General features: G+C 37.4%; 1 protein-coding gene across 1 annotated transcript in view; it reads left to right on the top strand.

Moving 5' to 3' along the window:
* The window catches only part of PLEKHM3 (pleckstrin homology domain containing M3), a 147,185-nt gene that overhangs the window by 116,861 nt on the left and 16,659 nt on the right, over positions 1-13,665 (top strand). Inside the window, exon 6 of the mRNA XM_069467828.1 lies at positions 6,017-6,174. Within this exon, the coding sequence (XP_069323929.1) occupies positions 6,017-6,174 (158 nt within the window). The remainder of the gene's footprint in view (positions 1-6,016; positions 6,175-13,665) is intronic.

Genomic DNA, 13,665 nt, shown 5'->3' on the forward strand with positions numbered 1-13,665 from the left:
AGGGCAATTTGGTATATGGAGAAGGAGAAGGAGGTTGAGAGCAGGGGGGTGAGGAGATAGGAGAAGAGCTACATATGTTTTTTGCTAATTACCTTGTCATGATTTTGTTTACATGGATATGCACTTTGAAGGAAATAGAGAGATAACTAAACCTCATCTCAGACGTCTATTTCACCATCATTTGTGACATGGTCACCAAATGACCACCTGGTTTAACTAAAATCATCAGCCTTTTAATGCTAAAGATGAAGTGTCCTTCTGACTTTTGAGTGATTGTTATAAAGTTATATTAACCTGTGACTAATTTAAGTATAAATAGGAAAGGAATAAGAAAGACAATTTTCAGGTGTTGCTAAAATGTTATATTACGTGAGTGATTCAAGTCAAGTTTGAGGTGTGTTAAATGTCTTCCTCCCAGCATTTTGGCCTTAGCAAAACATACTTCTCCCCAGTATATGTGTATAAGCCTGTTTCTCTGACTTACAGCAGTATCAAAAGAAATGGATCTGACTGCTTTATATTAATTTCTACTGGTCCCATCCAAACAGAAGAACACTTCAATGCCTTTAAAAAATGATAAATGACCTTCATACCTTTTTTCCTTCTCTCTGCTATAAATCTCAAGTGTTTAAAAGGAGCAATGAGTCTAAATCATAGAAAAGTTCTATTTAGATTAAGACAAGCTAATAATGTGCTATTATTTATTGATCACTTGCTGAAATCAGATGTCAATATGTTAAATCTGATCCTTCCCTCAACCCTGCAAGGTAGATATCGTCCTACTTTTTCAGTTAAGGAAACTGAGACTCAAAGAAGTTAAGTAACTTGCCAAAGTCTCACAGCTAGAAAATGGATGAGCTAGAATTTGTCCTCAGATCAGACTTGCTTTTTCCATTCTATCCCACAGCTTCTCAATATCCAGAGACAACTAAGTTCTGATGGGTTGTCAGAAGTTCCATAGGGTCAGCCTCTCTGGGAGACTCCCTAATGAGGTAAACTACTACCCACTGGAAGAATACCCCAACTTATCAAGAAGCAAACATTGTATCCTATTTAGATTTTTTTTTAAACAATCTTTGGCCAGTTTTATTAAGTTTTATGATTTACTTTGTGTTGGTCAGTCCTGGCTTGATCTCAGTGGTAGGAGAATCCCTGGATCATCTCTAGCCTGGGTACACAGTTTGTAGGACTTTTCTCTATGCTGGGCCTCATAAGGACCATTGTCACTCTGACAAGGCACACCAGTTTAGGGTTGACATAGCAGAGTTCAAATGTCTGACTTTCCTCAGTGTTGTGCACTTGTTGACCAGGAGGTCCCATTTGACTTTGCCTCACCATAGTCATTTTCCAGACCCAAGGGCATCTCGGCAGCTCTTTTCTACTCTTTGTTCTTGGTTGGAACCTGAAGGTAGTAGGCTCCTCAAGCTTTGATCTTGCTTGAGGCCGCCATTGTCCTAGTGTTTGTGGAATATGGTCTTAACCTTCAGCCCCCACCAAGATGGCTAGGAAATGGGAATGAAAGGTGCAAGGCTCTTGGGGTGGTGGAGGAGAGGTGGTGGGAGGCAAGACAATTGATTTATTTGTGAGCAATTATCCAAAACAAATATATATCTGGCTTTTAAAAAGAACCCTAAGAGATATCAGACCTGGAGCCAACTTCTTCATAGTGATGAAACCTCTAGAACAGAAGCCAGAATGGCTGGATTCTGTTCCTAGTGCTGCTAGTCATTGTATTCAAAGACAAGATTTAAACCTTCTAAATATATCTTTATCCCTGGAAAATTATAAAGTTTTCCCTTCTATAATATTAAAGGAATGTTTGTAAATTCTAAAATAAACTTAAGACTGTTACCTCACTTTTCTGGAGGAAAAACTTCAGCAGCTTCAGCCATTTGGAACATGGCCATGAACCTAAGCTGACACATGGGAAGAGCTATTAAGTATAAAGAAGAAAAAAGGGTTCCAGAATAGCTGAGCTGCCACCAGGTCTGTGCACTCTTTATGCCCCTCCCCAAATCACACAGCAGAATGATTGAAAATGTTTGTGACATCAAGACAATCCTAAGATAGGACTGCTGACAGCTAAGGGAGAAGACAGAAAAGCATCCTTGGTCAGTCAACAGGAACTCAGGTACCTGGCAGAGAGGGGCTATTTAAAACAAGTAGGAGACTCAGTCTTTGCCCTCAAGCAATTTATATTCTCTTAGGTTGCCCATATAAAATTGCCATGTTTATGAGTAAGAATGGTCAAATATCGTCATTTTTAAATGTTCAGTCTACAATTGGATAAGCAAAATAATCACATGTTAAACAAAAGCAAAGAATACAAAACAGCACGAAGTTCCATATTAAATTATAGGATGTAAAAGTAAATGTCTAGGGAGAAGCACAAGAGATCTATGGTAGCTAAAGTAACCCTAGATGGCTTTCCAGAACAAACCAGAATACATCTGAACCAGGAAGTCTACATGAAAGTTAAATAAGGGTTAAGAAAAGAAGTAAAACTCCAGATAGAGGAAATGATAGAGGTGAAAGCACAGGACCAAAAGCGTGCATATTCTACACAGGGGAAAGTTTGCTTATAACAGAAGATACATATTGAGAAATGGAAAATGGGTTTGCAAGGATAGTGTGGAATTAACTTATGGAGATTGCATTTTGCATGCCAGGCAAAATATAAGCTCCAGTTTTGTCCAGTTGACTCTCATATCAAGTATCTGGGACATAGTAACTCAATATAATTTTATGAAATGAAAGAATAAAGAATTTTGATTAATGATAAAATAAGAATTTACTGAAGGTTTGAGGGAAGAGATGATACATGATAAAAATGATGTCTAAAACTGATTAATATGTAAGCTAGATGGATCAAAGGAAAAGGACAGGCATCTAGAAATAAAACTAGATTATTTTGTTGATCTAGAAAGGGATGATGAGAGTCTGGGGTAGAATAGAAAAAAGAGACTTATACTGAAGGCATTTAAAAGAGAATCAATGTGAACTTTGAAAACTTTTTGCTAAATGAAAGCCAGCGACAGAAGACCACATATTGTATGATTCCATCCATATGAAACATCCAGAATAGGCAAATCTATAAAGATAGAAAGTTGATTTTGGGGCTTGAGTGGGGAGGGTAGGAGGAAAGGAGAAGTGACAACTAATGTGTATGGGTTTTTGGGGGACGGTTAGTGAAATGTTCTAAAACTGATTGTAGTGATATTGCACAACTCTGAATAAACTGAGAACCAATGAATTGTAGACTTTAGGTGAATTGCATGGTATGTGGATTATATCTCACTAAAGCTGTTATTTAAAAAGAAGAGAGAAGAGGAACCAATGAAACATGATGAATGACAGGATATATGTATTTTGTGGAGAAAATAAGTCACTCACTATAAACTCTATAATTTCCAGTTTAATTCTCACTGAAATAACAAGAATGGCCACTAACACCATTATCATTTAGTATTGTTTCAGGAGCCCTGGACAATGCAATAAGACATGAAACATAAACAAGAGGTATAATATTAGGAAGAAACCAGTTAATTACTTTTAGAAAACCCAAAAGAATCACCTAAAAATGATTAGCATTGATGAAAATTAAGTAATAGGGTCATATGTAAGATATCCACAAACATCAATATATTCTAATATACCAGCAATAGCTGATAAGGAAAATCTTATACAAAAGTCTAACCTTGAAATAACCTAAATAATAAATGTGAGTAGCTTATGCAAGGAAATAAAACAAATTTTTATTAAACAATAAGAAATAAAGATGTAATAAATTGAAGATATGTATCACATTCTTTGCTAAGAAGACTAAATATTATAAAGATATCAATTCCTGAAGCTTATTAAAGTCCCTAGTTAAGAATAAGAGTATTGCTGGCAGTGTAAATTTGGTGAAATATTTCAAGAGCCTTCAAAATGTTCATATGCTTTGTCCCAAGGAAATCTTCTAGATAGAGAAAAAGCTTTATGCAAAGATACTCAAGCTTTTCCTTTAGATCCTGGATAATACCTCTCATGTCTTCCTCAAAGTCTTCTTTTCTCATCCCCAGTTTCTTCAAATAACCTTTACTCACCTGGTTTCCAGACTGTTCTATATCCTGGTTGTTTTCCCCTAAATGAACTATAGCTTGTTAGTGCCTCTCTTTAAATGTGTCATTAGCCTTGATTGTTTAGGGAAGAGTAAAATGAGGAAAACCAAACTCAACGGAAGTATTGTCACCACAATTTAGAAATAACCCCATGACACATTGGAAAGTGTTTACTGGTGGTTGGGTATATGATTTGGTAGTGGTTATTTCTTAGAAAGGATGTATCATGGTTTGGTATTAGTAGCATGCCTTACTAGGGTTTATTGGAGTTAATGGTCTCTCAGAAAACATAAATAAAATGTGGTCTATCTCTGGCTTCCTAAAGATAGTGGATAGAGGAGAGTAAGTTGAAGAATGGTGGAAAATATACTTATTTGACTCAAAAAACAGCCAGGATGATTTCTATCCCTTTACTAAGAAAAGAACTCCACTCTTACAAAGAGTAAACCTGATTTTTCTGTTCACCTTCTGCAGTTGAATACAAAAATAATATACATTAATTGTTTTTTTAAATGCAAAAACACAACTATATACAAAGTAACAGACTTGTTCCTCTGACCTGTTCCCCTTCCTAGAATTAACTGCTGTTATATTTATTTCTAAAACATTGTGGGATTGTTTGATGATGTTTAACAACCACCTCAATTTTTATCTCCAGTATTATGTATAGCTTCATTTCCAAAGACATGATTATGTTTTTTGTAGTCTTTTATTTTTGTATTACTAATCACTACTACCTACTCACCTAGACACTGTTATTTCTTTTTAGGTATGATTTACTGCTTTTCTCTCAGAAGTTATTTTTATGTAAAATTATAATTTTAACTATGTATTCATTGGAAAGAAAGTATCCAGCTATTTCCAGTTATTTTCAGCTATTTACAAACTAAATTTAATCTTTAATTTTTTTTCTTGTATCAAAATTGGCATGTATATGTATATGCGTTAATAAGAGGGAAGTAAAGGCAGATTTTTATCTTGTTAGTGTGTGAAATGCTGAACTGTTTGAAGCCCCTGGGTCTTAGATAAGTGAGAGGGATCTGGCCGACCGTGGGTTCCAGACTCATGGATGTGTGTCCCCCAACAGGTCGGTAGCTGCGGGAGGCAGGCAGATGGGAGACACCAGAGCTTGCTGGGTGCAGCTGTCGAGTGGAGAGCGCACGTGCCTCACTGAGAACCGGCAGCCCCTACACAGGGCCAGGATAATCATCATGTTGGAATTCAGGCCTAGCTTTGCTAGATCTTCTGATTTTTCAAAAGAAGCCAAAAATCTGAATTTTTATGTGAACTCTCCCAATTTTTAAGATGGCTCATTTTTTTTAAAACACTATGAGTTGTTTTGGGAAAAAAAAAATTCTACAGGCTGAAAGTGGCCCCCACACTGCCAAATTGCAACTTCTTTATATTATACATACCAGCAGCAAAAGAAACCCACGTTTCCACATTGGCTATGTGTTCTTGGGGGAGATGAGGAAAATCTATCCCATCAATTCATCTAAGAAAAAGATATTACTGAGTTTACAAACATAAACTTATGTGTTCATATTTACTATGTATATTTTCAGTCTGTTTCAGAAAAGCTGCAACACTCTTCTTACATTACACCATAACTATAAAGTTGGTCTATGAAAATAGAGTTCCCCATTTGTTTGTCCTCATTCTCCTATACCACACTATACATAAAGAGGAATACAAAAGAAATTTCAGCATCTTCATTTTCCAACTTCCAGTGGTTAAACCAGAAAGTTCTTTTGGAGCAAAAGTACTACGTCTTTTCTTCCTCAGAGTTGCTGAGAAATTATAATTAGAGGTTTTCCTGTTGTGTAAAGGAAAGGAATTCCTTTGCTTTCCTGTGTCTGCAAGACTTCTGTTCTCAATGAATTTGCTTCCCTGTCCAATTTCTCTTTCTGCAGGTGATAGAGGGAAAGCTGGCTCCATTCTTGGGCAAGGTCATTAAATTTGCCACTGCGCACGTGTACAGCTGCAGTCTTTGTAGCCAGAAGGGGTTCATCTGCGAAATCTGTAACAATGGAGAGATCCTCTACCCTTTTGAGGATATTTCAACAAGCAGGTACAGTCTTATAAAAAGAATATCTGAATATGTTGCATGCAGTCTTATTTGGCCAGATCACTGCAACTTTTAGTCAAGTACTGTATCTGTCTGTCTCTTACCCTGGATCAGGTTTCTTTTTTTTCCTGGAGAACATTTTTTACCCTTTGGTTTCCTATATTTATTTCCAACCCTTACCTTTATCCAGAATGAGATAACAGAGTTGCAAAGAAACATCACCTAACTCTGCCTTATTAGGTAACAAAGAGTGTTCAGATTCATTTTTAGAATGAAGATTGGGGAGGAAGAATCCTCACCACCTTTTCAGGGCCAAGTGATAGGCAATGGAAATTGCAGCCTCAGAGGAGGGCCAAAACTGGACCGAGCATTAGGAGAAAAACTGGAGATGCTGGTGAACAGCTGTCTGCCTTACCACATGCTTCTTTCTGCAGTAGCAAGGAAAGTTTTAGGATCCAAAGGAGACAAAAGTGGGAGTTTATGTGGGATTATTTTTCTAACCAAAGTAATATTTGAACATCATCACATCCATTGATTGATGGATGATTTTTTCCCCCATAACATGAGATTAGAGTTTTTACTGTTGCTTTTCTGGAATCACAAAATGATACATATCACTTTTCCTTTCATTCCCAAAGCATAATAGAAATATACGGTCTGTGTGTGTGTGTGTATGTGCGCGTGTGTGCACTGGCTTCTTTGGGCATGAATGTCATGGCCCATTTCCCACCCTGCAGGGCTCACTTACACTGTGGTTCAGAATAGAAGGTGAGGCATGTAGCCAGGGAGAGTTGAAGCATGTAGGGTAGAGCTAAGACATTAAGAGTTTGACTCAGCCCTTTTGGCCTCTTCTTAAACCTAAAGACTATTTGTAAACATTCAGAAACTTGGGTTGGCCCCACACACAGAAAAACAGACACATAGATGCAGACATGCAGACACACACATACCCGCACACAGAGTCCAGCCTCCAGTTTCCTGAGTATAAATACCTAGCTCATAGCCCAGAGATTAGATACCTCTTAAAAATGCACACAACATAAACCCTTGTACACAGATATTCATAGCAGCAGTATTCATAATAGCTAAGAAGTGGGAACAACCTAAGTGTCTATCAGCTGATGAGTGGATAAACAAAATGTGGCATATCCAGACAATGGAATATTATTCAGCCATAAAAAGGAATAAAATACTGATACATGCTGCAACATGTATTAACTTTGAAAACATGCTAAGTGTAAGAATCCAGATACACAAAAACCACATATTATACGATTCTATTTATATAAAATGTCCAAAATAGGCAAATCCGTAGAGACACAAAGCATTAATAGATGAGTGTTTGTCTGGGACTTAGGGGAAGGAAGAAAGGGGTAACTACTAATGGGTACAGGTTTCTTTTGGGGGTGATAAAAATGTTCTGGAATTAGATTGTGGTGATAGTTCCATGATCTTGTGACTACACTAAAATCAGTGAATTGTATACTTTAAAAGAATGAATTTTATGGTATGTGAATTATATTGCAATGAAAATGTTAATAAGAAATTAAATTTAAAAGTGCTTCCAACTGAATAGATCATATGCTGGGCTACAAAACAAGTCTCAATAAATTTTAAAAGACTGAAGCTCTACCAAATATGTTCTCTCGCACATTCAATCAAAGATCCACAGTAGAAAAAAATCTTGGAAACCCTAAAACATTTGGAAATTAAACAATACACTTCTAAATAACTCATGGGTCAAAGAAGAAATCACAAGTGAAATTTTTTAAATATTTTGAAATGAATGAAGATGAAATATAAAATATATGAAATGCAGCTAAATGTGCTTAGAGTGACATTTATAGCTATAAAAACACCTATCTCAAGAAAGAAGAAAGTGCTCACATAAATAACCTAAAATTCCACCTTAAGAAGCTAGATAGAGAAGAGCAAATTAAACCCAAAGCAAGTACAAGAAAGGAGTGAATAAGGATTAGAGCAGATATCAGTGAAATAGAAAACAGAAAAACCACAAGTTGATTCTTTTGAAAGATCAAAAAAGTTAAAAGAGAAGACACAAAATTGCCAAAATGAGAAATGAAAAAGGGTACAGAAATTAAAAGAATTATAAAGAAGCATGATAAACAAATCTATGACAACAAATGGACAATTTAGATGAAATGGGCAAATTTCTGGAAAGACTAACTACCAAAACTGACCCAAGAAGAAACAGAGCCAGGCACAGTGGTGTGTGCCTGTAGTCCCAGCTACTTTGGAGACCGAGGTGGGAAGATTGCTCGCACTTAGGAGTTCGAGTCCAGCCTGGGCAACATAGTGAGACCCTGTCTCTAAAAAAAAAAGAAGAAATAGAAATATGAATAGATCTATAACAAGTAAAGAAATTGAATGAGTAATTTTAAATCTTCCCACGACAGAAGCCAGGTGGCTTCACCAGTGAATTTTATGGACTAGTTAAAGAAATAATAAAATCCTTCACACAAGGATTGAGAGGAGTCAATTCTCCAAAAAGATATAACAATTCTTAATGTGTATGAACAGAAAGTTGAAATATGTAAGGCAAAAATTGATAGAACTGAAAGGAGAAATAGACAAGTTCACTATTAGGGACTTCAACACCCTTCTTCTATCCATAACCGACAGATCCAGCAGGCAGAAAATGAGTAAATGTAGTTAAAAACTGAACAGTACTATCGATCAACTGGATCTAATTGACATCCATAGACTACTTCACCAAACAACAACAGAGTACACATTCTTCTCAAGCTTACATGGGACATTTACCAAGGGAGAACACATTCAGGGCCATAAAACGTATCTGAACAAATTTAAAAGAATAGAAATCATGCAAAGTATGCTCTCAGACCATAATAAAATTAAACTAGAAATCAATGACAGAAAGATACCTGGAAGATCCCAAAACATTTCGAAATTTGAACAAAGTACTTCTAAATAACATGAGTTGATAACTTATGTTCACACAAAAACATGCACGTGACTGTGGCAGCTTTATTCATTATTGCCAAAAACTGGAAGCCGCCAAGATATCCTTCAACAGGTGAATGGATAAACAAAATGTGGTAGAGCCATACAGTGGGATATTATTCAGCAATAAAACAAATGAGCTATTTGGCCACAAAAAGACATGTAGGAAACTTAAATGCATATTGCGGGCCGGGTACAGTGGCTCATGCCTATAATCTTGCACTCTGGGAGGCCGAGACAGGAGAATTGCTTGAGCTTAGGAGTTTGAGACCAGCTTGAGCAAGAGTAAGACCCTGTCTCTACTAAAAATAGGAAATTTAGCCAAGGCATGGTGCATGCCTGTAGTTCCGGCTACTCAGGTGGCTGAGGCAGGAGGATCACTTGAGCCCAGGAGTTTGAGGTTGCTGTGAGCTATGATGATGCCACTGCATTCTACCTGTGGTGACAGAGCGAGACTCCATCTAAAAAAAAAAAAAAAGCATATTGCAAGTGAAAAAAGCCATTCTGAAAAGGCCACATACTATATGATTCCAACTATGTGACATTCTGGAAAAGACAAAACTATACAGACAGTAAAAAGATCAGTGGCTGCCAGGGATTCAGGGGCTGGGGAGGGATGACTAGATGATGCACAGGAGATTTTTAGGGCAGTGAAACTATTTTGTATAATACTCTAGTGATGCATACATGACATCATGTATTTATCAGAACCCTTAGAACTATACAACAGAGTGAACCTTAATTTAAAGGGTGGACTTCAGTTAATAATGATGTGTCATTTTGGTTCAATAATTGTAGCAAGCGTAGCACACTATGCAACATGGTAATAGGGAAAATGTGGCAAGTGTGGGGGAGGGGATATGGGAACTCTATCTACTCAATTTTTCTGTAAACCTAAAACTGTTCTAAAAAAATGAAGTCTACTAAAATAAAAAATTCATCCAACTGAACAGTGACTCTATGATCAAAGCTGAACAGACAATTATTTATTGGAATAATGTTAGATTTGCCACAATAGTACAGAGAGTTCTCATATATATACACACAACCGGTTTCCTCTATTATTAATGTCTTACCTTAGTGTGGTACAGTTGTCACAATTAATTAACCAAGCGCAATACATTCTTAGCTGGAGTCCATTACTTTTTCAGATTTCCTTAGTTTTTACCTAATACCGTTTTTCTGTTTCAGGATACCACGTTATGTTTAGTTTTCACATCTCCCTAGCTCTTCTGACAGTTTCTCAGACTTGACTTGTTTTTGATGACCTTGATGGTTTGACGAATACTTGCCAAGTATTTCATAGAATCCCCCTGTTGGGATATGGCTGATATTTTTCTTTTGATTAGACTGGGTTTTACAGGTGTGAGGAAGGAGACCATGGAAGTAAAGTGCCACTTTCATCACATTGTATCACGGGTACATACTATCAACATGACTCATCACTGAAGTGTTTGTGTCAGGTTTCTCTGGGGTAAAGTTACTCTTCTTCCCCCTCTTTCCATACTGTACTCTTTAGAAGAAAGTCACCATGTGCAGCCCACACTTAAGGAGTGGGCAGTTATGTTCCACCCCCTTGGGAGCAAAGTATGTACAAAATTATTTGGAATCCTTCTGCATGGGAGATTTGTCTCCTCTTCCCCATTTATTTATTTTTTCAATTGTTTATTCATATCAGTATGGACTTGGGTATAGTTATATTTTATTTTGGGTTATAGTCCAATGCTACTTTAGTTTATTGCTCCAACTGTTCCAGCTTTGGCCATTCAAGCTCTCAGTTGGCTCTTTTGTCCTTTTGACATACTCCAATTATAATATCAGGTTTTTGTTTGGGGGGTTGTTTTTTGTTTTTGTTTTGTTTTTTCTTTAGCATTTTCTTACTTTCATCATATATTTCCTGCCGTAATTCTAGAAGCAGCCATCTGTCTAAGGAGCCCTGGTTCCTTTTATTGGAGAATGATATTAGGAACCAAGATCTGGACACTGGGTTTTGCATACATTTTTAAAGCCCTCAGTTCCTGGGCTTATCCCGTAGCTGGGGCAGAGGTGCTGCCCTCTGACTGCAGATCAGAATCTCTGGTGAAACTTGGTTTTTTGAAATCCCAGAAACTGTATCTTTAAAGACTTCGTATGATTATGAGTCGCCGCCAGAAAAAAGAATCACTCCTCTAAGGTAGTTGTGGTCATAGTTAGAGGTGCTGGATTCTCACCAAAATGACAACATTAGCACATCTGTGGGTTCCTAGGGGCCTTTACGCAGTCGGAAGGACCATGTGGCTGTTTAGATTCCTGTTTCTTCCTCGGTCCGTGCAGCTCTCTACCCTTGCACGAATGTCTGAGTCACAGGGAACCTTGACCAGCTTTCCTGGAATTCCAGCTTGCTAATACTTTTCAGGAACCTGTTGAGCTTTCTCTTGCTGTTCAGTTTCCAGTTAAACACTGGGAGTGGTTTATACAAGTCTATGGGAAAAGGCAAGAAGGAACACTAATAAAAAAAATTATTAAAGGAAAATTTTAGTCAGAAATACCAAATTGCTGATTCAAAACATGTCCATAGAGATGTGTTGAATAAATAAATGTGATCAATAAAAATAAACTTGAATAGTGAAGTAAATTTTAAAATCTGTGTGTAACTGAAATCATTATGGATTAAATAGTATGATATCTGGAATTTGCTTCAAAATAATCCACTAATGGGGTAAGGGCATGGATATAAAGGAGATTACCAAATATTGATAATTGTGGCAGCTAGGTGATAGGTACACAGGGATTTATTATACTATTCTCTCTACTTTTTAATGTGTTTGAAATTTTTCATAATAAAACATTGAAAAATCTGTATGTAAAAATCTTAGAAAAGGGATATTTGGTAAATTAGTTACCACATATCCTTGACCACCCTGCTTAATCCAGCACCTGTGTGTCCTCACAAATATATTAAATATCCTTTCAGATCCATATGTCATTTGAATAGCATAATTACAATTCAGTAAAAAATACTTCACAAGCACGAGAACTGTTCTTTCAGTAAGTAATTTACTGAGTGTATTGCATGTGCGTTGGGCTAGATTCTGGAGACACACAGTGAACTCAGCTCGTCCTTACTCACGAATAGTTCAGTCTAGTAAGGGACAGACAAGCCATTAGGCAGTTCTATGAAAGGGTGGTAGGAGCACAGTAGAGGAGGTGGACCTGGAGCTCCAAGAAGGGCTCCGTCCTCCCTAGGAGCAGTGTGCATTGTAAGTGAGAAAATTTGTTCCACAATTTCTAACAATATTAGGGAGGCCGGGCGAGGTGGCTCACGCCTGTAATCCTAACACTCTGGGAGGCCGAGGCGGGAGGATCACTCGAGGTCAGGAGTTTGAGACCAGCCTGAGCAAGAGTGAGACCCCGTCTCTACTGAAAATAGAAAAAATTAGCCAGGCATGGTGGCATGCACCTATAATCCCAGCTACTCGGGAGGCTGAGGCAGGAGGATTCATTGAGCCCAGGAGTTTGAGGTTGCTGTGAGCCAGGCTGACACCGTGGCACTCTAGCCCAGGCAATAGAGCAAGACTCTGTCTTAAAAAAAAAAAGAAGAAGAAAATAAAAATAGTAGAGAGCTTTATGTTGAAATCTAAAGCACTGATTAATGTACTTCAGGATTTGAATATACTCAGTTTTAGCATGCTTATTTGATTATGATCATATATAAAACATTGGTCAACTGTTTTAGACTTTCTCTTCTTTATTAAATTAATCATTATGCAGGTGGAAGTTTCATGAATATGTAATTTGAAAATATACCCCTAGTATTCATTTCTAGGACCCCGTCTCTGGCAGATGCAGAAAATGTGCTGGGATTGTAGGAGAATGGCACTAATATTTACTAGTACTAGAGCCAGCAATTTACATATCTCATCATTTAATTCTTCTTCCAGTCCTCTGAGGAAATAGTATTACCTCCATTTTAATAATGAGGAAACCCAGGTTCAGAGGAGGCAATTAACTTGGCCCAAGAGATAAGGCCAGAACTTGAACCCAACAACATCTGACTCAAATCCATGCTTTTTTTCATTATATATCACTACTACTTCTGTACCTGTAGTCTTCAAACCATTTTGCAATATATCCCTTAAAATTAATTTTAAAAAATTATGTACCTCTGTCATTAAAGAAACCTCCCCTAAAACTGCTATTTTGAATTGTCCCTTAACTTACTACCTTGGGAGTTTTTACGCTTGGAGCAGTGAGCCATGATGGTTAGATTGGAGTGAGGGAAAGATAAATGCCTTTCTTTTGTAAAAAGGCCAAAAGATTGTTGAGAAGGGGAGTGGAGACGGGGGCTGCAGCAGAGGTTCCCCCCTGTGCATTCCTAGGCGGGTCAGGGTGGGGAAGAGGGACTATGAAGCTGAGGATCTGCCTCAATCAGGCTTCAGTAGGCAAACCCCAGTCTGGTGCACCACACCAACCTCCTTTCTATTCAGAAGATAACATCACCGGCTTTACCTTGAGATACACTGTCTTCTC

This window comes from Eulemur rufifrons, chromosome 1 (genome assembly GCF_041146395.1).
Source record: "Eulemur rufifrons isolate Redbay chromosome 1, OSU_ERuf_1, whole genome shotgun sequence".
Lineage (NCBI taxonomy): Eukaryota > Metazoa > Chordata > Mammalia > Primates > Lemuridae > Eulemur > Eulemur rufifrons.